General features: G+C 43.7%; 1 protein-coding gene across 2 annotated transcripts in view; it reads right to left on the minus strand.

The window, feature by feature from the left end:
* Positions 1–25,953, minus strand: part of RAB4A (RAB4A, member RAS oncogene family) — a gene marked incomplete at its 3' end in the record, with an annotated part of 47,519 nt that continues 21,566 nt past the window's right edge. Inside the window, exons 2-7 of one of the 2 annotated variants that reach the window (XM_082853839.1) lie at positions 15,580–15,660; positions 13,180–13,294; positions 7,312–7,374; positions 6,025–6,179; positions 3,798–3,893; positions 1–116 (exon numbers count right to left, since the gene is read on the minus strand). In XM_082853839.1, coding sequence (XP_082709965.1) covers positions 1–116; positions 3,798–3,893; positions 6,025–6,179; positions 7,312–7,374; positions 13,180–13,294; positions 15,580–15,660 — 626 coding nt within the window. Of the gene's footprint in view, positions 117–3,797; positions 3,894–6,024; positions 6,180–7,311; positions 7,375–13,179; positions 13,295–15,579; positions 15,661–25,953 lie in introns of those variants that run through there. The other variant, XM_082853840.1, reaches the window with a different exon arrangement.

Genomic DNA, 25,953 nt, shown 5'->3' on the forward strand with positions numbered 1-25,953 from the left:
TCAGCAGCCACACTCCTGTGCGCTCGGGGCCTGTGCGCGGCGTGGAGACCGCAGCTGTCTCAAGGCCGCATCTCCATACTGAATACCTGAGCCCATTCTTTCTGGGTCCAGCTCACCTGAGGACCAAGCAAGTCTTTAGAAAAAGTTTTCATGTTTCTGTGATCCCCACAATATATTAAGTGAAAAAAGCAAAGTGCAGAACACTGTGTATATACAACACAATTTTGAATACAGAGGAAAAAACACACATGTTTGCTTGTATGGGCATAAAAACCTCTTTGGACGGATACATAAAGAACTGGTAATAATGGCTGACTTCAAGAAAGAGCTCTAGATAGCTAGGGGACAGGAGACGGGGTAACAGAGGGTGACTCACTCTATCCTCTTCTGCACTTTCTGGATTTGGAATTATGTGAATATATTACGTATACGAAGATTTAATTTAAAATTAAACCACAAATCAAAAAAGATACCATTTTTCACTTATGAGACTGGTAAAAACCCACGTATGATAATACACCCTGTGGGTGTGGCTTTAGTGAAATAAACACCTTCATTCACTACTAGTGGGATGATAAACTGCTACAACCCCGATGGAGGAATCTGACAGCTTCTACCTAACTTCCAAATGCTTGTGTTCTTTAACGCAGCAAATCCACTTCTGGGAATTTATCCTATACACACACTCACACACATGTGAAATGATATACAAAAGGTTATTTACTGCAACATTTTTTGTTACAGCAAAATACTGGCAACAACTCAAATGTCCAAAGTAGACTGGTTAAATAGATTATGGCAATACACAAAATTGAACACTACGTACACACACACATGATGTGTGCACATATACATTAGCATATATATATGTACATGGAAGTCTCTAAATACTGATTTGTCATCACTGGTAGGTAGAGTAAGTGCAGAGTTCATAGTATGCTAACTTTTGTATAAAAAGGAGGGGAGAAAATAATGGTTTTTGAGCCATATGAATGTACTGCCTCTTTAGAAAACTAAAATTAAAAAGTACTGCTGAAATGGATAAACAACAAGGTCCTACTGTAGAGCACAGGGAACTATATTCAATATCCTGTGACAAACCATAATGGAAAAGAATATGAAAAAATATATATATGTATAACTAACTGAATCACTTCGCCGTACAACAGAAATTAACACAACATTGTAAATCAACTATATGTCAATAAAATCTAAAAAAAAAAAAAAGTACTGCTGAAGAGTTCTAACATGTCCTTATAGTTTTCCATCTGACGTAACTATGATTTGGATGATCTCAGAAGAAAAAGATCCTAAAAGCTTTATATGAATGAACTCACACACACTGTATTTATGGGTGGACACCAAAGGGGGAGGTAAGCTAAAGAAAAGCTCGTGTTGAGCTTGCTAATACTTAACATCACACCAATTTTCATGACAACTACTGATGCTCTAGTCTTTAAAAATAACAGTTCTGTACCAGCTTGAGTAACTTTTTGCTGCTGTTTTCAGGTCAAAAGACCACACAAGGATGAAGCGGCCCTGTTCCTGCTGAGCCCAGCCCGCCGTCTGGGACCCTGGTGCTCTCCCACTACCTCGCCCGCCCCTACCTTCTCCGTCCGCTCCCCTCCCGCCTTCTCTCCTTTCCGTTCCTCTCTCTCCTCTCGCGTCATTTACTGAAACCTCTCGTTAAATTAACCCTCCTCCGGGGAGGCGCCAGGCTCCGCTTCCTCACCCCCTCTTGGCGCTCCGCTGCCTCCTGTCTTCTCCTTGTCATTCTGCTGGTAAAGATGACTGGTGACTTCCTACTGCCCGCCCCACCGGACACTCTTCAGCTCACGTCTTGGCTTATGAGACTTTCCTCTGATGCATTTGATAATGAACAACCCTTTGGCTGAAGCTCAGCTAAAGTGATACACACGTTCCCGGATCTCTTCATATACCTTCACATACCTATGACTTCCCCCTCCTCTCTCTCATCCTCTGGCCTCCAGGGCTTCGCTCCGGGCCACTGCCCTTCCCACTCTCCACTGATCGCTGCGTGGTCTCGCTCCTTCCAGAGCTGCCACTACTCCTACAGACTGATGGCTCCCAAGCAGACTCCGCCAGCCAGGAATTCTCCCCACAGCCTCCTGCATGCCTCCTCACGTTTGTTCCAGTGACGCTGCCCAGGGAACACTCCAAAACAGAAGCATCTGGATTCCCTTGAACCGGCTTGCCCTCTGGCTCTGCCATGACCCTCTGGGTCCCCGAGTTACCCAGGTGTGACACCTCCTCCCTTCCTGACCCCACCTCTCAGTCCCCTCCCCAGAGGCAAGGGCCCCGCCCCGCTAGTTAGCATCTGAGTCAGGACGCCACTGCCAAAGCGTTTCTTGGATTCATCTATGTCTCTTCATCTCCGCTTCCACACCCTCGATAAAGCTTTAATCAGGCATCTTTTTTCGGATTACTCAAAGATGCCTTTGTTGCTATCCTGGCCATCGGCCCTGGGCTCCCTCCAGCATGTCCCTGATGTGACCACCCACACACACGATCTGCCTCCAGCCACAATCTGACCACGTCATTCACGGCCCCCGCCCCTGAATGGCCACTCACCCCTACCGCAGTGCTCAGTCGTGGACGAACATCAGAATTAATCACACGAGAGAGCGTTTTAAAATCTGATGCTGAGGGCCTAATTCAGCATCTCTAGAGGCGGGTCTTGGAATTCAAACTTTTATGCATCCCAGGAGGCTCTAGCATACAGGCAGGGTGGAGACTCGGTCACCCTTTACAGGGTAAAGTTCTAGGTCCCGGATCACGATCCCTGGCCTGGCTGCTGCCTCTCCTCAGCCTTCTCTCCTGCCATTCCCCGCTGTGGTCCGTCTGTTCTAGAAACTTCAACTTCTCCCCCAGTGTCTACTCGCGCTGTCCCTGCTGGCCTCCCCTCCTCACACTTGACAGCCTGAGCTCGGCCGCCACCTCCTCCTGGAAGCCCTTCCTGATATCACCTCCTAAGCAGGTAGGTTCTCCTTCTTCGTATGCCCCAAGATCCTGTGTGCTTCTCAGTTACTGTATCGACCACACCGTATTATAATTATCTTTTGACTGCTTCCCATGAAAGAGTTTCTTGAGGGCAAGGGTTGTGATTAATTTTTTTCTGTATCCCAGCACCTGACAAAGAACAGGCATTCATATATTTGAATGAACCAATTAAAAACTGAATGTCCACATATAATTGCGGTGATACTTAATAAAAAGTAACTCTAATAAATGACAACTACATATTACTTTGTCAGCTGCCTAAATTAGGGGTATTGTAAATTTATTTTTACTGAAGCAACAAACAGAACAATGATGAGACAGGTTACTACTGAGGCACGCTCAGTGAGCTTCGGGAGTAAACTCTCCCCGATGCCTGATCTAAACCAGTGGCACCCCGCGAGGTGCCCATAGATCACATCAATCCACCACACACGACCGCTGGCCCAGCAGAACCCGAGGTGCTGACGGAGCGCGGACAAAGGTCCGTTCTTCCTGAAGTGATGGCTCCAACAAAGGCTGTGGTTCTAAAAGCAAACGCACCCTGACACCCTGACTCTGTCCCTTCCGTCACTGGGGCCAAGGAGGCCGCCGTGAAGGAGGCATGGGCTCCCACCTCAGCAGCGGACAAGACCTTCAAGCCTGTGAGTGGTGACTGCAGGTCGGCAGGGGGAGAGGCCACTCTGACCAAAGCACTCCTGGAAGTACTGAAAAGTGACACTACTGAGCTAGAGAGGAAACGACGCTAAAGGAAAGTTTATGAATGGAAAGCCTTTTACCTGATTCAATTTTGTTAAGTATTTTTCTCGCACACTGTACAAAGGCCTCTTCCACGTTCTCCCCGGTTAGTGCGCTCGTTTCCAGAAACATCAGCTCTAAAATCGACATCAAACAAAACACGAAGCCATATTTAGAAGACAATCACGATTATTCGACTCATAACTGCCAGCTTACTACACTCTTTAGAATAACAGACGAAACAAATTTAGTACTTAAAACCAGGTATTTCTGCAAATATGAAATCAATAAATGTCAAAATATTTTTTTAAATATTAGAAGAAATCTAACTTTTTCCAAAAAGTAACTAGTATTTTGTGCTAGCACTTAAATGTGTTGAAGAAACTAAGCAAGCAGGACGCTGGTAAGGAAGCAGGCTGGCTGAAGGCACCCGGCTGTTGATATAAGACAAAGTAGCAATTGCCTTTCCAATAGTCTCCACGTCACCACAGATACAACCTACAAGTGCTGACATCTGGTGTGCCGCCCTGACAGTGAGGGGATCTTCCACGAACGAGCCCTCTTCTTATGCACCAGCTGGTGACTCAAGCAGCAGAAGGCTGCTCTCCTTGCTTTTGGGAGCAAACCACAACCTCTCCAGACCCTTGTTTCCTTCCTTGTAAAAATGAGTTTCACTTAAATGACAAATAAATTCCTTTCGACCTTTAACATTCTAAGCGTGCATGTTTCTAAACAGCTTCTTTACAAACTCATGAAGGCTTCTGTTTATTTTCCTAGCAGAAACCCTGCTCGTTTGTGAGAGTGTAAGTGGGTGGTCCTGGAGTCCAACTGAAAGGTGATAGTAGGATATTTTAGTTGTTGATTGCTTCCAGAAATTAAAGTTATTTTAAAATGTCTGAATTCTTTTTTTTTTAAACCTAAGCTATGTTTTTCTAAGTATCTGTTTTCTTTTTTTGTGGGATAAGTGTTTTTTTTTACATCTTTATTGGAGTATAATTGCTTTACAATGGTGTGTTAGTTTCTGCTTTATAAAAAAGTGAATCAGTTATACATATGCATATGTTCCCATATCCCCTCCCTTTTGCGTCTCCCTCCCTCCCACCCTCCCTATCCCACCCCTCTAGGTCACAAAGCACTGAGCTGATCTCCCTGTGCTACGCAGCTGCTTCCCACTAGCTATCTACCTTACGTTTGGTAGTGTATATATGTCCATGCCACTCTCTCACTTTGTCCCAGCTTACCCTTCCCCCTCCCCATATCCTCAAGTCCATTCTCTAGTAGGTCTGCATCTTTATTCCCATCTTACCCCTAGGTTCTTCATGACATTTTTTTTCTTAAATTCCATATATATGTGTTAGCATACGGTATTTGTCTTTCTCTTTCTGACTTACTTAACTCTGTATGACAGACTCTAGGTCCATCCACCTCATTACAAATAGCTCAATTTCATTTCTTTTTATGGCTGAGTAATATTCCATTGTATATACGTGCCACATCTTCTTTATCCATTCATCTGATGATGGACACTTAGGTTGTTTCCATCTCCTGGCTATTATAAATAGAGCTGCAATGAACATTCTGGTACATGACTCTTTTTGAATTATGGTTTTCTCAGGGTATATGCCCAGTAGTGAATTCTTCTCATTCAGCTGTCTATAAGCAACCATTAATTTTACGTGTCATCCTTATGTATTCTATACGGAAATTCAGAGAAGTTTCAAAGGCATCTTTAGCCAAATGACTTAAATTTAATGTAAGTGAAATACAGCCAATTAGTCCAGTATGTCTTCTACTGCTTCCCTTTCTATTTACGTCTAATATTTCACTAACTTAGCTTCAAATTCCATTTTATAAAAGATGACATCATCTGATTAGGGCCTTTAAAGATTGTTATAAATTTCACTTTAAACCAAGACCTGTGATATCAAAGATCCTAGACTGAAAAGTCACCACAGAATGCTAAGAGATTAGCTTTTATCATCATAGTAACCTCTTTTTTTTTTTTTTGGCCACACCACGCGGCATGCGGGATCTTAGTTCCCTGACCGGGGATGGAACCTGCGCTCCCTACAGTGGAAGCACAGAGTCTGAACCGCTGGACCACCAGGGAAGTCCCTCATCATAGTAACCTTCGTGGGCAGAATGCAATAGGGTGAGACTATGTTAAATGCGTCTAATGCACAGTGAAAACAGCAGGAAGTTCCACACTTCCTAACTACAGCTGCGTCTTAAACCTCCAGCAGGTGTGACAGGTGCAAGGCCACTTGCCATTTTCCTGAGCAAACCGGGAGGCTTCTAGGAAAGTGACTTCCCGATCGGGGTCCAGGTCCTTCTTGTTCCCACAGAGGATGATGACGATGCTCTGACTCGCGAGCATTCTGGCATCTGTTAACCAATTAGTAAGCGCATTGTAGGTTTCTCGGCTGCGTAATATAAGATTGTGAAAATAGCACATGTATTTTATAAAGCTAGCAACTCTTTCCAGTCACTCACACCACTCACAGCGCTTCTACACACGCAGGGCAACGCCCACAACCTTTAAGGTGACTCAGATGACCTGATGCCCCAGGTGTACACCACACCAACAGGGTGCATTTCATCTTGTTTCCATGAAAATGAGGCAACAAGTCAGAAGCTTGCTGTCTGTTGTCTGCCCAAGCAGGGTCAGTATTTACTGGGCTCTCAGTTCATGCAACATGCGAGCAGGAACTAAGGCTAACTGCTGCCACTCAGTGGATCCATGTGATGTGCTGGTACTTCGCTTCACACGAATTTAACACACTGATTCTCTGTAAGGACTCTGTGACACAGACTCTTATTATCTCCTGTTTCCACAAGAAACCTGAGGCCCAGAGAGACTAAGTTGCCCAAAGTCACACAAGCAGCCAGTGGCAGAGCCAGGACTGGGTCAGGTGCATCCACCTTCAGGACTGTTTTCAGCCCTCATCTATCTAAGGATAAATCCCTCGTATATTCTAAGGACTGACCGAGGAACTGAATTTTAAATTTAATTGTGATACCTGGGTGATAGCTACACGCAGGACAGTGCACTCAGATCCTTACGATGGGCCAAGAGCTCTATGTGAACCAAATCAACCGCCCAACAACCTCACGAGTATTACGTGGTCATTACTCCATGGAACAGACAAGGAAACTAAAGTCCAGACAGCGGAGCACCTCGCCGGAGGACTCACACCGCTGGTGACGGCAAGTGGGCTTTGAACCCAGGCCGTCCCAGCCTAGAGCCTGTGCTTGATGGAGGTCCGTTACTTCTAATAATTTACCACACGCAAAGCTTCACTTTGCAAACCTTAAGGAAAGCATCAAAACATCATGTTAAGAAACATGACACTGGGGGTGCTTATCTGTCTGAAGCTTGGGAACATGCTGCTTTACATGGTAAAGTGGTGGAAGGGGCTGCTTCGAAAACGCCCAAGACCCCCAGGGAAAGGGCTGAGGGGCTTCCCGCCCCACAGCCCTGCCACCGACGTGCCCAGCACACCCGCGGGGAGGCTCGGACCTCGGGGAGCACAGGCCGGCGAGGGGTGTCATTACCTGGTGATGTCATAGACGAGCAGCGCCCCTGCCGCACCCCTGTAGTAGCTTCTCGTCACAGACCTGGAAGAGTTACAGGCTTTCACTTTCCACCACGCAGAGCCCGTACCCCTGGGCACCATCTTCCCACACAAAACACCCATTTTTGCCTTGGAAACCACAACATAGGGACGGAGGTGGCTTTAAAGAGAAATGATTCAAAGTTATCTGAACATGGGCCTGAAGGGCTGTCCTGCCTGAAATCGTATCACAGGAGCGATAGGGAGGTGGGGACGTGAGGCTGGGATGAGTGTCATCCTCCCTGGAGGGCATGAGGCTGCCCCGCACAACTAAGGGTGCCTTTGAGAACGTCGGGGGAGGGGCAGAAAGGGGGCATCACAGAGTCCCAGGGCACGAAGCCCTCGGCAGCCCCTCTGCTTGCCCGGGATCCGTGCCTTCCTGTGGACGAGGGACTGCGCGTGGCTGCGCCCCCCACGCCCGGCCGCGCGGCCTCACCTGTCTTCAGCGAGCCCCCACCCGAGCGCATCTCGCCCGTTCCCACAAGCTCCAGGATTTCTCCTGCAGTAACACACCTTCTCCCCTGCATCTCGACTCTCTCCCCGCGCGAAGACTTCCCCACTCACAGAATACAATGGGCTCCGGCACCTCCCATCTTGGACGAGAGCCAGGCAGGCGGTGCTACGCTCCCGCTGCCATCCCATCGTGGGCCCCTCGCGCACCCACACGTCTCAGGGGCTGCTTCACCAGCACCGCCTCCTCCTGCCCCGTGGACCCCGCGGCACCTGCCCTCCCCTGCTGCCTGGACCCCTCCCCCCGCCCCCAGGCCGCAGCCCCACTCCCTCCCAGTCTCTTCTCACACCAGCTACTCCGGACGGGACCGTTCCTCTGAATCTGCCCCGCTGGTCCTGGAGCTCCTTCCCCCAGGCTGGGTCCTGGGCTCTCCCTTTTTTTTACATCTTTATTGGAGTATAATCGCTTTACAATGGTGTGTTAGTTTCTGCTTTATAACAAAGTGAATCAGCTATACATATACATATGTCCCCATATCCCCTCCCTCTTGCGTCTCCCTCCCTCCCACCCTCCCTATCCCACCCCTCTAGGTGGTCGCAAAGCACCGAGCTGATCTACCTGTGCTATGCGGCTGCTTCCCACTAGCTGTTTTACGTTCGGTAGTGGATATATGTCCATGCCACTCTCTTTTCTCCCAACGCTCTCAACTCCAGTTTAATCCTCAGCTCAGCCTACTTCCGTAAGAGCCATCCGCCAGCCCGGCAACTCCGTGTGACCACAATGCATGCATCACAGTCAACATCTCAGGCAGAACTCTGGCTCCTGGCCTACAGGCCCCTCCGGGAGGCGGCCCCACCACCCACTCTGTTTACACAGCCAGGAATCTCTCCACCCACTCTGTGCCCATCACAAAGTGATGTGACGCAACGTGTCCCACAGTGGACACATCCGTCAGGACCCGTCTCACCAACTGGTCAGGTCCTACACCGTGCACGTCTCTACACCTTCACCAGCACCGTCCTGATCCGAACCACCAGCTCTGCCTGGAGCCCTGCCACGCGCGTCCCCTCTGTCACCTGTGGCCCTCAGCCCCTCCTCCAGGTCTTCCTCGAGGCCTGCAAGGCCCTGGTGCTCAGGGACCGGGGCTCAAGTTCAACCCCCAATGGTCAGTGATCGAATCGATCGTGCCTACGGACTGGAACCTCCCTAAGGACCCCTAAGAAATGGGGCTCAGACAGCTCCCGCCACCTCCCTGTTCCCCAGGCTGGGGTCTTCCTCTCTTGGTTCCTCCCTTGTGCTGGTGAAGCATATCCTCCTGAAGTTTCTAAGGGAGAACATATGAAAGGCAACCTTTGTTTCCCTCCATTCTTGTATAACTGAAGGTATTTCTGATTTTATTCTCACACTTAATGGAGAGTTTGGCTGAGTTCAGAATTTTAGGTTGGAAAAAATTTTTCACGTTGACTTTTGAAGGCAAGGCTTTAGTTATCTTCTAGCTTCCAAGCGTTGCTGCTGAAGAGTCCGGTGCAATTCTCATTTTCGATTCTTGATATGTGATTTGCTCTTCCCTCTTGGAATCTTTTGGCATCTTCACTTCATCCCTGGTGGTGTGAAATTTTATGTGGCAGACCTGGTCTGGATTTTTCCCCCCTCATCTGTGTTTGGTGTAAGGTGGAATCTTACAGAGTCTCATTCCTCTAGTGGAAAATGTTCTTCGATTGTTTCTTTTACTGTTTCTTCTGCTCTTCTGTCTTCGGGAAGGCTTAACTGGTAAGGCCTTGAGCTTCCTGGACTGACTCTGTATGATTTCTTATGTTGTCTCTTTTTTTTTTTTTTGCGGTACGCGGGCCTCTCACTGTTGTGGCCTCTCCCGTTGCGGAGCACGGGCTCCGGACGCGCAGGCTCAGCGGCCATGGCTCACGGGCCCAGCCGCTCCGTGGCATGTGGGATCTTCCCGGACCGGGGAACGAACCCGTGTCCCCTGTGTCGGCAGGCGGACTCTCAACCACTGAGCCACCAGGGAAGCCCTTATGTTGTCTCTTCCCTTTCTCAAGTTTACCGTTTCACTTTCTGGAAGGGCACTACTTTATTTAATATATTATTTTAATTTTGCTCTTTTTAAATTATAAGTTTGTTCTCATTCCCTGAACGCAATATCTACTCTTATTGGTGAGGATACTGTAGTTTTAGTTTCTGTCTATTCCCTGAAAGTTTCTATTTTCTTTATTTTGGGCTCTTTCTCTTATCCTAAAAACTTTCGTCAAGTGTCTGCTGATCCTTGGTTGATCATTTATATTCAAGAACAAGGATGCCAAACTCTAAAAGACACTCTTTATGTGTGGGCTATTCACTGTGAGATGGCTGGACAGAAATTGGGCTATTTCATTGGTGAACCAAAATGTTAGTATCTTTAAGCCTTTTCTTTGGGGCTATTTTTCTGCAGATAAGAATCGTTTCTCCTGCCTGAGACATACACACTTGGCTGCCAGCAGCTAAGGAAGAGGTGGGGGAAGAGGGTGAGGGTCAGCAGACTTTCACTTAATTTCTGTCTTTCCAGTCCTTGCCTCACTCATCCCTGCCCTCGGCTGGGCCTCTACCTTTAGTTTTTAGAGGAACCTCCATACTGTTCTCCATAGTGGCTGCATCAACTTACATTCTCACCAACAGCACAGGAGGGGTTCCCTTTTCTCCACACCCTCTACAGCATTTATTTTTTGTAGACTTTTTGATGTTGGCCATTCTGACCAGTGTGAGGTGGTACCTCACTGTAGTTCTGATTTGCATTTCTCTAATAATTAGTGACATTGAGAATCTTTTCATGTGCCTGTTGGCCAACTGTATGTCTTCTTTGGAGAAATGTCTATTTAGGTCTCCTGCCCATTATTTGATTGGGTTGTTTGGTTTTTTTTGATATTGAGCTGCATGCTGTTTGTATATTTTGGAGATTAATCCTTTGTCAGTTGGTTTGTTTGCAAATATTTTCTCCCATTCTGAGGGTGGTCTTTTTGTCTTGTTTATGGTTTCCTTTGCTGTGCAAAAGCTTTTAAGTTTAATTAGGTCCCATTTGTGTATGTTTGCTTTTATTTTCATTATTTAAGGAGACGGATCAAAATAGATATTGCTGCGATTCATGCCAATGAGCGTTCTGCCTCTGCTTTTCCTGCAGGAGTTTTACAGTACCTGGTCTTACATTTAGGTCTTCAATCCATTTTGAGTTTATTTTTGCATATGGTGTTAGGGAGTGTTCTAATTTCATTCTTTTACATGTAGCTGTCCAGTTTTCCCAGCACCACTTATCGAAGAGACTATCTTTTCTCCATTGTATATTCTTGCCTCCTCTGTGGAAGATTAATTGACCATCGGTGTGTGGGTTTATTTCTGGGCTCTCTATTCTGTTCCACTCACCCATATGTCCATTTTTCTGCCAGTACCACACTGTTTTTTTTTTTTAAATAAGAAAGTCCTTCTAAGTCTGTCCAAGGTACTTTCTCTTTTTAAAAAAATAAATTTATATATTTATTTATTTATGGCTGTGTTGGGTCTTCATTGCTGAGCGTGGGCCTTCTCTAGTTGCAGTGAGTGGGGGCTACTCTTCGGTGTGATGTGTGGGCTTCTCATTGCGGTGGTTCCTCTTGTGGCAGAACACAGGCTCTAGGTGTGCAGGCTTCAGTAGTTGTGGCACGTGGGCTCAGTAGTTGTGGCTCGCAGGCTCTAGAGCGCAGGCTCGGTAGTTGGTGGCACACGGGCTTAGTTGCTCCGCGGCTTGTGGGATCTTCCCAGACCAGGGCTCGAACCCATGTCCTCTGCATTGGCAGGCAGATTCTTTTTTTTTAAAATTTATTTTTATTTATTTATTTGTTTATTTTTTTGGCTGTGTTGGGTCTTCGTTTCTGTGCAAGGGCTTTCTCTAGTTGTGACGAGCAGGGTCACTCTTCATCGCGGTGCGCAGGCCTCTCACTATCGTGGCCTCTCTTGTTGCAGAGCACAGGCTCCAGATGTGCAGGCTCAGCAGTTGTGGCTCACGGGCCCAGCTGCTCCGCGGCATGTGGCACCTTCCCAGACCAGGGCTCGAACCCATGTCCTCTGCATTGGCAGGCAGATTCTTAACCACTGTGCCACCAGGGAAGTCCTACCATGCTGTTCTGATTACAATAGCTTTATAGTAATACTGTCTGAAGTCTAGTTATGATACTTTTTTTTTTTCTGCGGTACGCGGGCCTCTCACTGTTGTGGCCTCTTCCGTTGCGGAGCATAGGCTCCAGACGTGCAGGCTCAGCGGCCACGGCTCACGGGCCCAGCTGCTCCATGGCATGTGAGACCTCCCGGACCGGGGCACGAACCCAGGTCTCCTGCATCGGCAGGCGGACCTCTCAACCACTGCGCCACCAGGGAAGCTCTAGTTACGATACTTTTGAAGCAAACAATTATTGAGCATTTAAAATATTATACCTGACTTCAAGTGAAATGCTTGCACTGGGATTGAGTTTTATTTAACTGCATTTTGTAACTGTGAATATCTGTTCTGTTTGACTTTCTGTATCTATTCAAAAAAACACAACTAAAATATTAATCTACTTTCCTGCTTTAGTAGTTACAGAATATCAAACATGGAACCTATCTGCTGTGGACTGTGGTCATCATTCCAAACGTCGATCATGACTTCAGTGTAATGCAAGTGCTGAGGAGAGAATATTCTGTGGAATGTTTTAATGTAAAGCAAAACCAACCCCCAAAGAGGTTTTAAAAAATTCTCCTTTTAGGGCTTCCCTGGTGGCGCAGTGGTTGAGAGTCCGCCTGCCGATGCAGGGGACGCGGGTTCGTGCCCCGGTCTGGGAAGATCCCACATGCCGCGGAGCGGCTGGGCCCGTGAGCCATGGCCGCTGAGCCTGCGCGTCTGGAGCCTGTGCTCCGCAACGGGAGAGGCCACAACAGTGAGAGGCCCGCGTACTGCAAAAAAAAAAAAAAAAAAAAAAAAAAAAAAAAAAAAAATTCTCCTTTTAAAGTGAAATACAGAGAAAAGTTGTTTGTGCTACTACTTTGCCTTGATTTTAATCCAAAAGTAATGTGTGGAATATGCAATGCCGCGACCTCCTAATGTACCCACTAGGTCCCAAAGAATGAATTCGCTTCCAAATTAGGACACGTGCACTCGGAAGAGATTCTAACGTATTCTTTCGTAAATCAATGCTGTGTGGAGAAAAACTGACTTTTAGCTTGTCTTAAAGCTTCCAGAGGTGAACTTTCTAAAATCTGTGAGGGTGCGGGGAGGGAGGAGGGGACCACATACATTATGAGAATATAATTGATTATTTCAAACCCACTTTTCAAATATTTTTATTAAGTTAGAGAAAAAGCTACCTGAATCGCTCTTGGCCTGCCGTGTCCCATATCTGTAACTTTACATATTTACCACCAACATTTATTATCTTTGAGCCAAATTCCACTCCTATTGTGTGATTTGAGTCATCTTTGACTGAAAAAGAAAAAGAAATTTTATTTTAGAACATTAGGGAAACAGGCTTATAGATTTATACAAGTAACACTGAAATCAAGAGTGCTGTCAATGGAAAATGTAATTTACTGTCGCCATTCATTTCTCCAACAGTCAGATGCTAATAAGCACTCACTGTTTTAAACAGAATACACACAGTTCCTGTTCTCAAGGAGACAATAAAGCTTTTTCTCAAAACACCTAAACAAGCCATGTATTTAAAGCTGAGGCTTGGTGGCCACGCCATGGAAGACCACATCTACCTGACCACCGCTAAGGTTCTCGTGAATGGCAACTGCACAAAATACTGGGTGCCATCTTGGAGGGCTTACTGCCCAGTGACAGACTGCAACTTGGCCAACGATAGTTTCAACTATGCGGACGAACATTCTAAAGAAACAGAAGTAAAGGGAAGGAGAGGCACCGTGGCCCAAGAAAGAAACTTGATGCTCACCCAAGATTAAGGGACAAAGAAGAAAAGATAGAGTAAAAACCTCGGAGCAAACACACCCCAGCCCAAGACCCCTATGCACATTACAGCTGCTGAGTTTCATGAACTCGAGTATTGTGTGTGGCAATCATTTGGAATGAATTCGCTGGAGAAATCAATACTGTCTGAATGGGCAGGGAGGTTGGCAAAATAAGTAGTTTGCTAAACCCAACTGGAATAAGCTGTCTTATAAAAGAAAATTTCTGTGATGTGAAAGGAAACGAAAAAGCAAATCCCCTGGCCACACAGTCCATGCACTGGCTTGTATTTTCTAACTAGGGCAAAGCAAATCCCCTGGCCACACAGTCCATGCACTGGCTTGTATTTTATAACTATAGGGCAAAGCTAATCCCCTGGCCACACAGTCCATGCACTGGCTTGTATTTTATAACTATAGGGCAAAGCTAATCCCCTGGCCACACAGTCCATGCACTGGCTTGTATTTTCTAACTAGGGCAAAGTCTAATTGTGCCAGAAGCCGGGGCGCATCTGGCAGCTGTGCTTGTTCATTGCTCCCTGGGGGCCTGGGGGAGGAAAGGGTCTGATTCCAGCAGCTTGTCTCAGGCCCAGACAGTGCAGACCGGCGTGGACATCCGCTGGTGTCCAGCTACTGGGCCAGCCTGGCGGGAGAAGCCTTCGAAGGCAGTAACGAAAGGCCAAGGGCATCCTGATTAAGACACAGCTACGAGAGCAACACAGTGAAGCCTCCTTACATCATTACTGTGGTCGTGAGGGGGGAGGGGAGGATGTGAAGGGAGAGTGGCCGCCGAGGCCGGGCACCTGGCCCAGCGTCCCCTCTTCTGGGATGGAACAATGCAAAGTCTGGGTAACTCGTACAGAACCCCAGGCCGCCCAGCGGGTGAACGCCTGTCAAATTCAAGAGGGGCTGAGCCACGCTGGGTCCGTGTCACTACATGAAGGTTCCAACAAGCTCCTGGTCGATGGAAATGGAAGCAGCAGAAAACACTTTTAGAATCTTATTCTTCAGAGCTCTTTCCCAGGACACCCTTTGCTGCCTCTGTCTCCACCGCCCGCCACCTAATGCATCTCACGCATTCTTACTTAAGAGGCGCTTCATTAAGTGAGATTAATTTTCTGTGCTCGGGCCTTCACCTGACTACCTCTAGATAGACAGGTCATTCTCCACAATTCTTTCCATTACTATATAAGCACGGCTTAATTTAAGGGCCTTTCAAACCTACCGTCTTTTACAGTAGCTTGTAATACAAAATTCAACCTCTCTCACCAACACAGGGCAAGTCAACAGCACAAGATATTTTCTGTGGTCGAAAGGCCTGGGTTTGAGTCTAACATGCACCGTTCCTAGGTGACCATCCCAAGTGCACACACCAAGTCCTGTAAACCTCTGTTTATTTACCTGTAAAACAGGACTGATGACGATAGCTGCCTTAAGGACAATACAAGGCTGCTGGGGAGCAAATGCTATCTTATCCAAAATGTACAACTAGGGTTCTCGGGCCACTCCTGCCAGGAAACAGAATTCCACAGCATCATACTGTACTTTAGTGTCTGGAAAATGTACAGGACAATGCACTACATAATGAACAATGACCCACTACGCAACTGAAATGCTAAATAAAAAACCAGATTACTAAACGTTTAATAACATAAACTTTTTATGTCATTTAGAAATATTTTTAAACTACGACATTTTCCCTGGAGACGTATTCGGAAGTTTTGTCCTAAACAAATCTGCACAAGAGTGCGCTCTCGGGAGAAGACATGCAAGAAACACTGACCATGTGACGTCACTTACATTTGTTTTCAATAAACTGATGAAGCAAGCAAGACTTGCCGGTCCCCGCGTTCCCAATAACCAAGAATTTAAACAAAAAATCTGAAAAACAGAAAGAGACCGTGAAACAGAACTTTAGAGCAGGTGCCGCGAACTTAGACTACAATCATAAAATTTAATGAAATCTCAGTTAATATAAAAAAGAGGTAACTGAATATTTTGTGAAAATGGCAATAAACACACTGACTTACCTTTCCACCTTTTCGATACATGGCTTATATGCTAACCCAGTGCCTTTTCAAACTGCTCTGGGGACAATTTCTTTTGATACTGGAAGTTTGGAAACTCCTCTTGTAATGACTGAAATCTCTTTGCTATTCAAATAAATACACATACAGTGACAAGCAAAAATCGCCTAGAAATTGCAATTTTTCTGTACAGAAGAAAAAACCTGGTAGACTTATAGGCTTTGAGAAGTCCACTCCTTTCTTCTTTCACAAACAGGTGTTAAGTTCTCCCTGCACTTGCAGACTTCTGTGGCCGTGCCTTCATTCCTGTGTCTATGACCTTTGGGAAGGCCGGCCTAAGCCCAGGGGTTTGGGTCAGTACTCCGCGTGTGATATTTGTTCCATTCAATATAGAGAGAGCTCTTCACTTCTTCTTTACGCAGGGGAATAGATTTAATTTGGGATCCTACTTTCCCTAAACTGGAACTAGAGGCTTCTAGAATGGAATCTGTGAATCGGAATGATGGGGCATCGGTAGCCTGACACTGGCTTGGTGATTCCTTTTGCTTTTTCTGTTGGCGAAGAACTCTAGCTCTGTTCAGCCTAGCGCTGCAGGCACCAAGCCCCTCTCCACCCTCACACTCTGACCCCGACCCACGTCTGCTGACCCCCGGCTGCCAGGCTCAGCCCGTGGCCCTGAAGGGCCTGCTCCACATTCCTGGTTCTGTCGGGGGCACCTCTGAAGGTGTCACCTCCACACTCCTGTTTCAGACCCGACCACGCGCTCCCAGCCCTGGTTCCTTCCCCCACCACCCACCCAGCGAAGCACAAACGGTCAATTTGTTTGCTGGTGCTTGGTCCAGCCCTGTTCCTAAGAACTACATTCCTTATCACCCAAAGTCAAGCCTATTCAACCTCTCGTGCTTTTCAAATAGTTACAGGCAATTAAACTTGCAGGCTAGTGCTATTCACAATTGTTAGCATTTAAAAATACCTACAGTTTTATGCACCTCACTGCCTGTTTTGAAAGCATGCCACACCAGTGTTCATAACAGCACTAGTCACAGTCACCAGATGGAAGCCACCCAAATATCCACTGACAGATCAACGATAAACAAAATGTGGTACATACATGCATTGGAATATTATTCAGCCTTAAAAAGGAAGGAAATTCTGATACAGGCTACAACATGGATGACCTTTGATTGTGCTAAGTGAACTAAGCCAGTCACTAAAGGAGAAATACCAGAAGAGTCCATTTATATGAGGTACCCAGGGTGGTCGAACTCACAGAGACAGAACGTAGAAGGCTGGCTGCGAGGAGGCTGGGAGAGGGGAAATGGGGAGTCAGGGTTCAACGGATATGCGTATCGGTTTGAGAAGATGAAAAGGTTCTGGAGATGGATGGCGGCGACAGTTGTACAACAATGTGAAGGTACTTAAAGCCACTGAACTGTTGATTTTAAAATGACAAATCTCACGCTACGTATATTTTACCACACATACAAAATAAAATACGCGGGTCTCATCATCGTCACTGAACAGCTTTCACAGCCCAAGAAATTAAGATTGCCAGGTTAAAATGAAAATACTGGAAGTTCTCAATCTTGTTCAATATCCTCTTCTGTTTAAGAAATAAAGCCCAATACATTACATAGGTTGTAAACACTGGAGATGAGAACCAGGTAAAGATGCTGCCAATAATATAGGCAAAAGTAAGTCTTGAGAGCAAAAATGATTCATATATACAAATGCGAGTGTTCCTCATGTTTTACACGCACATGGCAAAAGGAGTTTCACAAGTCCATCTAATCCTGAAACAAAACCTCACAGATCTAAGCACAGTCTTGGGCTTAATGCTTGTTCCATTATTATTTTCTGCTTTGCAAGTTTTGCTCTATTATGGTAATCGCTGTCCAGATTATACCACAACCTCAACAGGTAAAAGGGTAACATATCAACTGACTTGCACCTTGCTGGACAAAAGACAAGTAAGATGTGTAATTTCCATATGTAAAAATATTTAATTCCTCCAAAAAACTCTTCACACTCTGAATCTTGTAGCTCCAAGAGGTAAGTTTTCATACTTAAATAGAAAACCCTATTTTTGAAAACCCTCTTGGGTTAAACAACTAGAAATGCTGGAAAAAATATATCATATTAAAAAAAGACACATAGCTGACCTTTTAGGAAAGAAAAGGAAATCTCTAGACGCTTGGAACTAGAAAAAGCAGGAGGGGCCCCAGATGGAGGGTTGTCAGTATTGAGTTTTAACAGCTGTGGGACAGGATTCAAGAGCTTGTGCCCATGTGAAGGAAGGAGTAGAGAGCTGAATCTGAACAAGTGAAGGACAGGCTGGAAAAATCCTCTCACCAGCTCAGGAGGACAAGGAACCTTCTCTGACTCTGCCCGACCTCTCAGCAGGATCAGCAGAAAAACATTACGCTCTGAAGATTTATCATGGGCTGGCTCCACAGGTGAGTGTGAAATTCAAACTTAAAAAACATGTCGACAGTGAACCTCCAAGTCAAGAAAGTTAAAACAATAAAAATGGCCTTAGAAAGTGGTATCAACAGGATGCCTGGAAGATGCAAATGCAGGTCACTCTGGAAGGACACATCCTCAAACCGGGATACATAGGAGACCCATGCTTACAGCTCCTCTGAAGACGCGCAATCCTCACAATCTAAAATTACAAAACATTCAAACAACCCATCATGAGTGAGTTAGCAATCCAAAGACATGACAATTTCAAGAATTTGATAAAAAAAGAACCTGACAAAGTATACTCAGGATGATTAATACCATAAAAAAGGAACTGAATCCATACGAAAAGATGAATCCATAAAAAATGATATAAAAGAAAAGGTAGATTTCCAGAATGTGTCTGTCTAGAAATAAAAACCGCAGTCATTAAAAATAAATAGTCAGTGGGCGAGTTAAAGAGTAGAATCAACAAAACTAAGGAGGAAATTAGTGAACTGCAATCCAGACTGGAGAAAATTACTAGGAGGCAGAACAGAGACATGAAGAGAGAGAAAATATGAGAGTTTAAATGCAGAATTGAAGGAAAAGGTCCAACATATAGGTCTAGTACATATTCTGGAATGGAAAAAAAAAAAACCCAGAGAATGAGGTAGAGTCAATATTAAACTGTAAAAGCAATCAGCAAGAAAGGAAAAACTCCCTATTAAGAAACAAGGTCCCTTAACCCCAAAGGTCACCATCTTCACAGTGCTGGGGCAGGAGCACAAAAACAAGGAACTGTCTGATGTAGGATCCGATGTGCCAAAATGGCCCTTGACACCAAGGTGGCCTTCTGCTTCCAAGAAGATGGGGTAGAAGCACTTTCCCCACACTGCCTGCTCAGCACAACTTAGAACCCTAGACACTACGCATAGAAGAAACATAAGAAGACTTTGAAAAGTGCAGAGAAGGGGGCAAACTGCCCAGGGATCTTGGGGGCTGAGGAATGACACAGTGATGAGTCCCCTGGGCCTTTCCTTTTCCCTCCTATTGCCCAGACTTGGAGCTGAACAAGCTGGCAGCCTGGAAATGCCAATGGAGGCAGATTTTAAGAAGCCCCAACAAAAGCCTGCTCTCTCAAGTCATCGAACCAGGAAAGGGCAACCCAGCAAGAGAGAAACCTTTTACACAGAGCTGCTCTACTCCAGACAAACACTACAGGAAAAACTGTGGCCTCACGCCACCAATGCCAGCAAAGGCTGAGTGGGGAGCCCGGACCACCACCCTTCCGAGGCTGCAGTGAGGTTCCCTGACGCCCCCAGCAGGGTGGTGTCCCAAGGCCAGGTACGGAGCCACAGTGCCCGTGGGGACATGTGGTCCTGGGGTGTGGGAGGCCGGACACCGGGGCTCTCACCCTGGCCCAGCGGTACAAGGAACAGCCCTGGCCCTGGGTGTCCATGGGAGCTCGGCAGGCAGCCTGGGCTTCCACCTCACCCGGCAGTCACAGAGCAGCACCCAAGAGCAGAGACGAGTTAAACAAGAGATTTAAATAAAAATCTAAGGTCTCATAACACAATGAAACAATGCCCAGAATTCAAACGGAAATCCTTCACTATATGAAGAACCAGGAAGATCTCAAACAGAAAGAAAAAATATTATCAACAGATTCCAGTGCCAAGATGATAGAGACGTCTGAAAAATCTGACAAAGACTGTAAAGCAGCCATCATGAATGCTTCAACAAGCAATAACAACATGACTGAAACAAATGAAAAGCAGAAATCTTCAGCAAAAAGAAAGGCTTAATAAAGAAAAGGAAGATATAAAGAAGAACAAAATGGACGTTCTGGAATTGAAAAATACAATAACTGATGTATGTAGCTCAGTGGATGGGCTCAAAACAAAATGGGACACAGGAAACAATCAGTGAACTGGGCTTCAAAATGATAGAAAATATCTAATCTGAACAACAAACAGAAAATAGCCTGAAAATATATTAATAGAGCCTCATGGAGTTCTGAGATGATAAAAAAAAAAAAAAACAAATCTAACTTTCATGAGTCACAGAAGGAAAGAAAAAAGAGGATGGGTTTGAAAAAGTATTCAAAGAAATAACGGCTGAAAAATTCCTAAATTTGGCAAGACACATAAATCCAGATTCACAAAGCTTACTGAATTCAAACAGCTAGATTCTTCCAAACAAGAGTCCAAATACATCCATGCCAAGATATATAATGAAATTTCTAAAAACTAAAAACAAATAAACAAAAAAAATCTTGAAAGCAGCCAGAGAGAAATGATACCTTACCTACAGGAAAAAAACAATCCAAATGACAACAGATTTCTCATCAGAAACCACTGAGGCCAGAAGTGGCACCAATATTTTTCAAGGGCTGGAAGAAAAGAACTCTCAATCCAGAATCTTATATCCTTATACCCTAAAAATATCCTAGGATGAAGGAGAGATCCAGACATTCGTAGAGGAAAAAAAGAACTAACAGAATTTGTCACCAACAGATCTACCCTAAAAGATGGCTAAAGGAAGCTTTCTAAACCAAAAGGAAAGGAGTTCCCTGGTGGCCCAGTGGTTAGGATTCCGGCCTTTCACTGCTGGTGCCCGGGTTCAACCCCTAGTTGAGGAACTAAGATCCTGCAAGCTGCACAGCATGGCAAAAAACAAACAAACCTGAAAGGAAGTGATAAAAGGAATCATGGAACATCATGAAGGAAGGAAGACATGGTAAAGAAAAATATGGGTAATTACAATAGGCTTTTCTTCTTCTCTTCTTGAGTATTCTAAAGTGTGTTTGGGTGTTTAAGCAAAAATGGTAACACTGTTTGATGTGACTAAATATAAGAGGAGGAAATATTTAAGATGACTATATTACAAGTGGGGGAGGGTGAACGGATGCACAGGTCTACCCCAGAGATACTGCGGGTTCAGTTCCAGACCACTGCAATAAAGCAAAAATCACAATACAGTGAGTGACACAAATGTTTTGGTTTCCCAGTGCATATAAAGTTATGTTTACACTATCTTGTAGTCTATTAAGTGTGCAATAGCATTCTGTCTAAAAAAACAATGTACATACTTTAATTAAAAAAATACTTTATTGGTAAAAAATGCTAACCATCATCTGAACCTTCAGCAAGTCATAATCTTTTTGCCACAGGAACATCAAAGATCACTGATCACCATAACAAATATAATAATAATAAAAAGTCTAAAATATTTTGATTATTACCAAAACATGACCCAGAGACACAAAGTGAGCAAATGCTGTTGGAAAAATGATGCCAACAGACTTACTCAATGTAGAGTTGCCACAAACTTCAATTTGTAAAAAACACAGTCTCTGTGAAGCACAATAAAACAAGGTATGCCTATAAGAGAAGGCAAGGTTTTTATATTTCACTCGAACGTAAAATGATGACACCAGTAGACTGTGATATGTATATATAATGTGATACCTAGCGCAACCACTAAAAAAGCAATGCAAAGAGATATACTCAAAAACATTATAGGTAAATCAAATGGAATTCTAAAAAATGTTCACATAAACCACAGAAAGACTAGAAAAAGAAAAGAGAAAATGAAAAACAGAACAGAAAGCAAAAATATAAAATGGCAAAAATAAATTCTAATAGATCAATTATATTAAGTGCAAACTATATAAATATATCAAGTAAAAGACAAAGATTGGCAGATGAGTTGAAAAAACATGACCCAACTATAAGCTGCCTACAAGAAACTCCCTTCAATTATGATGTTCAGGCAGGGTGAAAGTGAAAGGATGGAAAAAGGTATATCACACAAACATTAATCAAAGTAAATCATTATCATTATCAGCTACAACAGTCTTCAGGGCAAAGGAAATGACCAGAGAAAGAAAGTGTCACTATATAATGAAAAAAGGGTATTCCACCAATAAGACATAGGAAGCCTCAATGTGTGCACCAAAAAACAGAGCTACAAAATACATCAAACTAAAGCTTGATAGAACTGAAAGGAGAAACAAACGCACGATTATGGCTGAGACTTCAACACCCCTCTCTCAACACTGACAGAACAACTAGACAGAAAATCAGCAAAGACACAGAAGAACTCAGCTTAGTCAACCAAGAGGATGAAGTCAACATTTACAGAACACTCTGCCCAACAAGAGCAGGACACATATTCTTTCCAAGGGACAATGGAATGTAAATCAAGATGGACTATACCCTTGGCCATAAAACAAACCTCAACAAATTTAAAGGAATTGAAATCATATAAAATGTGTTTTCCAACCACAAGGGAATCAAACTAGAAATTCATAATATAAAGACAATAGGAAAATCTCCAAATACTTGGATACTAACCAATCCATGTCTAAATAACCCATGATTTAAAGAAGTCTCCTGGGAAATAGAAAAATACACTGAGCTGAATGGAAATGAAAATATAGCTTATCAAGACTTGTGGGTTACAACTAAAGCAATGCTGAAAGGAAAATTCAGAGCACTAAATGCATGTATTAGAAAAGAGGAAAAGTCTCAATCAGTTATCTAAGCTCCTACCCTCAAGAACACAGAAAAAGAAGAGCAAAATAAGTAAAGCAAGCAGAAGGAAGAAAATAAAGAGCAGACATCAATGAAACTGAAAACAGAAAGACAAAGAAAATCCATAAAACAAATAACTGGTTCCTTGAAAAGATCATTAAAATTGATAAACCTCTAGCAAAACTGGTGAGTTCAAGGTCTGGGGCAGACCAAGGAAAAAGACAGGACCTTGAGATGGTCACAGCACACACCGCCTTCGTTTGGGTAGCACTTTGACTGGCTGCATGGGAGGGAAGCCAGACAGCACCTGCTAGAGGCCTGTCACAGCCCCAGTGTGTCCAAGCAAAAGTTTGCAGATGAGAGTGCGGCTTCACAGGGTATTCAAAGCAGGCAGCCTCTGAATGGCTAAAAATATGTGTATTGGGGCTATATTTAAAGCACCTGAGTGTGTAAGAATGGAGTTTGGTGCTGGCAAGGCTTTGAACTAACGTCTCAGCTTGCTGTGAAGAACGCCACAGAGAGGCCAACATGAAGGACCATCTTTAACTCATTTATGTAACAAAGACTCACAACAACAACAACAACAACAAAGGGAGGACACACAGAGCCAATTTCAGGTCACAGCACTACAGACCCAGCAGGGTAACAAAGGAGTAACAAGAACAGCTCCACATACTTTAATTTGACTTCTTAGATGAGATGGACCCATTCTTCAAAAACACAAAGTAGTACAACTCAGCCAATAAAATAGATAACTAGCCATATAACTTAAGGAAACTGAATCTGTAATTTTAAAACTAACAAAAAAGAAACATTTAGGCTGGATGGTTTTACTAGAGAATTCTATGAACATTTAAAAAAAGAATCAACACCAACTCTATATAACATCTTTGAGAAAACTGAAGAGGAGGGAACCCTTCCCTAATTATTTTATGAAGCTAGTATTTCCCTGATACCAAAGCCAGAAAAAGACAGCCTTAAAACAACACAAATGACAGAGCAGTATCTCTTATGCACATTAACAAAATATTAGCAAAAAGAATTCAGTTTTACATATATAAAAATTATACACTAAGAACAAGTGGGCTTTGTTTCAGGGACGAAAGGCTATTCAACATTTGAAAATCAATCAATGTAATTTCTCTACTAACAGGCTAAAAGGAAAAATCACACGATTATATCAACTGATGCAGCAGAAGCATTTCGTCAAAGTCAACACTCATTCATGATAAAAACACTCAAAAAAACAAAAAAAGACAGCAACCCAGAGAGGAACTCCCTCAACGGATAAAGAGCATTTAAAAAATTCTACAGCTAACCTTACACTGAGCGGTGAAAGACTGCTTTCACGCTAAGATCAGGAACAAAGTAAGAATGTCCGCTCTCACCACTCTATTCAATATCATACAGTAAGTTCTAGCCAGTGCAGTGAGGCATAAGGAAACAAAGGCACACAGATCAAAAAGGAAAAAATAAAATTGTTCCTATTGGCAGACAATATGATTGTCTACATAGAAAATCCAAGGAATCAAAAAAAGAAACAAAAACAAAAAAACCCAAAACCCTCCTATAACTGATAAGTGAGTTCAGCAAGGTCCAGATTGTAGGATATAAAAATCAATCGTATCTCTTCATACTAATGACAAACACATGAGCGTCAAAATTTAAAATATAACACCACTTGCAATCACTGGAAAAAAAAACTCTGGCATAAGTCTAACAAAAACATGTAAAGGGTTTCTATGATAAAAAATAGTGCACAATGCTGATGAAAGAAACAAAAGGAAATCTAAATAAACAGAGAGACATACTGTGTTCATGGATTAAAGACTAGACAAAGTAAAGATGCCAATTCATTCCTATTTCTAGCAAGACTTTTTGGTACATAGAGACAAGATTATTCTAAAATTTATATGGAAAGACAAAGGAGATAGAATAGCAAGAACAATTTTGAAAAAGAAAAACAAAGTGGAAGCAATCACCTTACCTGAGTTATTATGTAACTACAGCAATCACACTGTGAGGGACTGATGGGGGAGACACATAGATCAATGGAACAGACCAGAACTAAGAAGTAGACCTACATTAATACGTCCAACTGCTTTTGAAAGTGCAAAAATCATTTCCCAGAAGAAAGTGAGCCTTTTCAACAAATGGTGCTGAAGCAACTGGACATCCATGGGGGGGAAAAAAGAACTTTGACCTAAGCTTCATATCTTATGCAAAGTTAACTGAAAATAGATCACGGACTTAAAAGGTAAAACATTACTATGAAACTTTTAGGAAAAAATAGGAGAAGAGCTTCAGGATCTATGGCTAAGCAAAGAGCTCTTAGACTGGACACCAAATAAATAAATAAATAAATAAATAAAATAAAATAAAATAAATAATAATAAAAATAAAATAGGGGCTTCCCTGGTGGCGCAGTGGTTGGGAGTCCACCTGCCGATGCAGGGGACACGGGTTCGTGCCCCTGTCTGGGAAGATCCCACATGCCGTGGAGCGGCTGGGCCCGTGAGCCATGGCCGCTGAGCCTGCGCGTCCGGAGCCTGTGCTCCACAACGGGAGAGGCCACAACAGTGAGAGGCCCGCGTACCAAAAAAAAAAAAAAAAAAAAAAAAAAAAAAAAAAATAAAATAAAATAAAATAAAATCCAGAAAAGGAAAAACTGATAAATCTGACTTCACCAAAATTGAAAATTTTTGCTTTGTAGAAAACCTTGCTAAGAGAATAAAAAGACAAGCTACAGACTGGATGAAAAGAGCTGCAAAATATCCAACAAAGGACTAGCATCTAGAATATATTCATCAATTTAAAAAAAACCCTCTCAAAACTCCACAGTAAAAAAATTCAAACAACTCACCATTAGAATTAATAAGTGAATTCAGTAAGGTAGCAGGATACAAGATTAAATACATAAATCTGTTGCATTTCTTTACACTAATGATGAAATATCCGAAAGAGAAAGTAAAAAAAAAAAAATCCCATTTAAAATTTCATCAAAAAAATATCTAGGAATAAACTTAACCAAGGAGGTGAAAGACCTATACACTGAAAAATATAAAACATTGATAAAGGAAATTGAAGCTGATTCAAAGAAATGAAAAGATATCCCATGCTCTTGGATTGGAAGAATTAATATTGTCAAAATGTCCATACCACCC

Source organism: Leucopleurus acutus (assembly GCF_964270905.1).
Source record: "Leucopleurus acutus genome assembly, chromosome: 14".
NCBI lineage: Eukaryota > Metazoa > Chordata > Mammalia > Artiodactyla > Delphinidae > Leucopleurus > Leucopleurus acutus.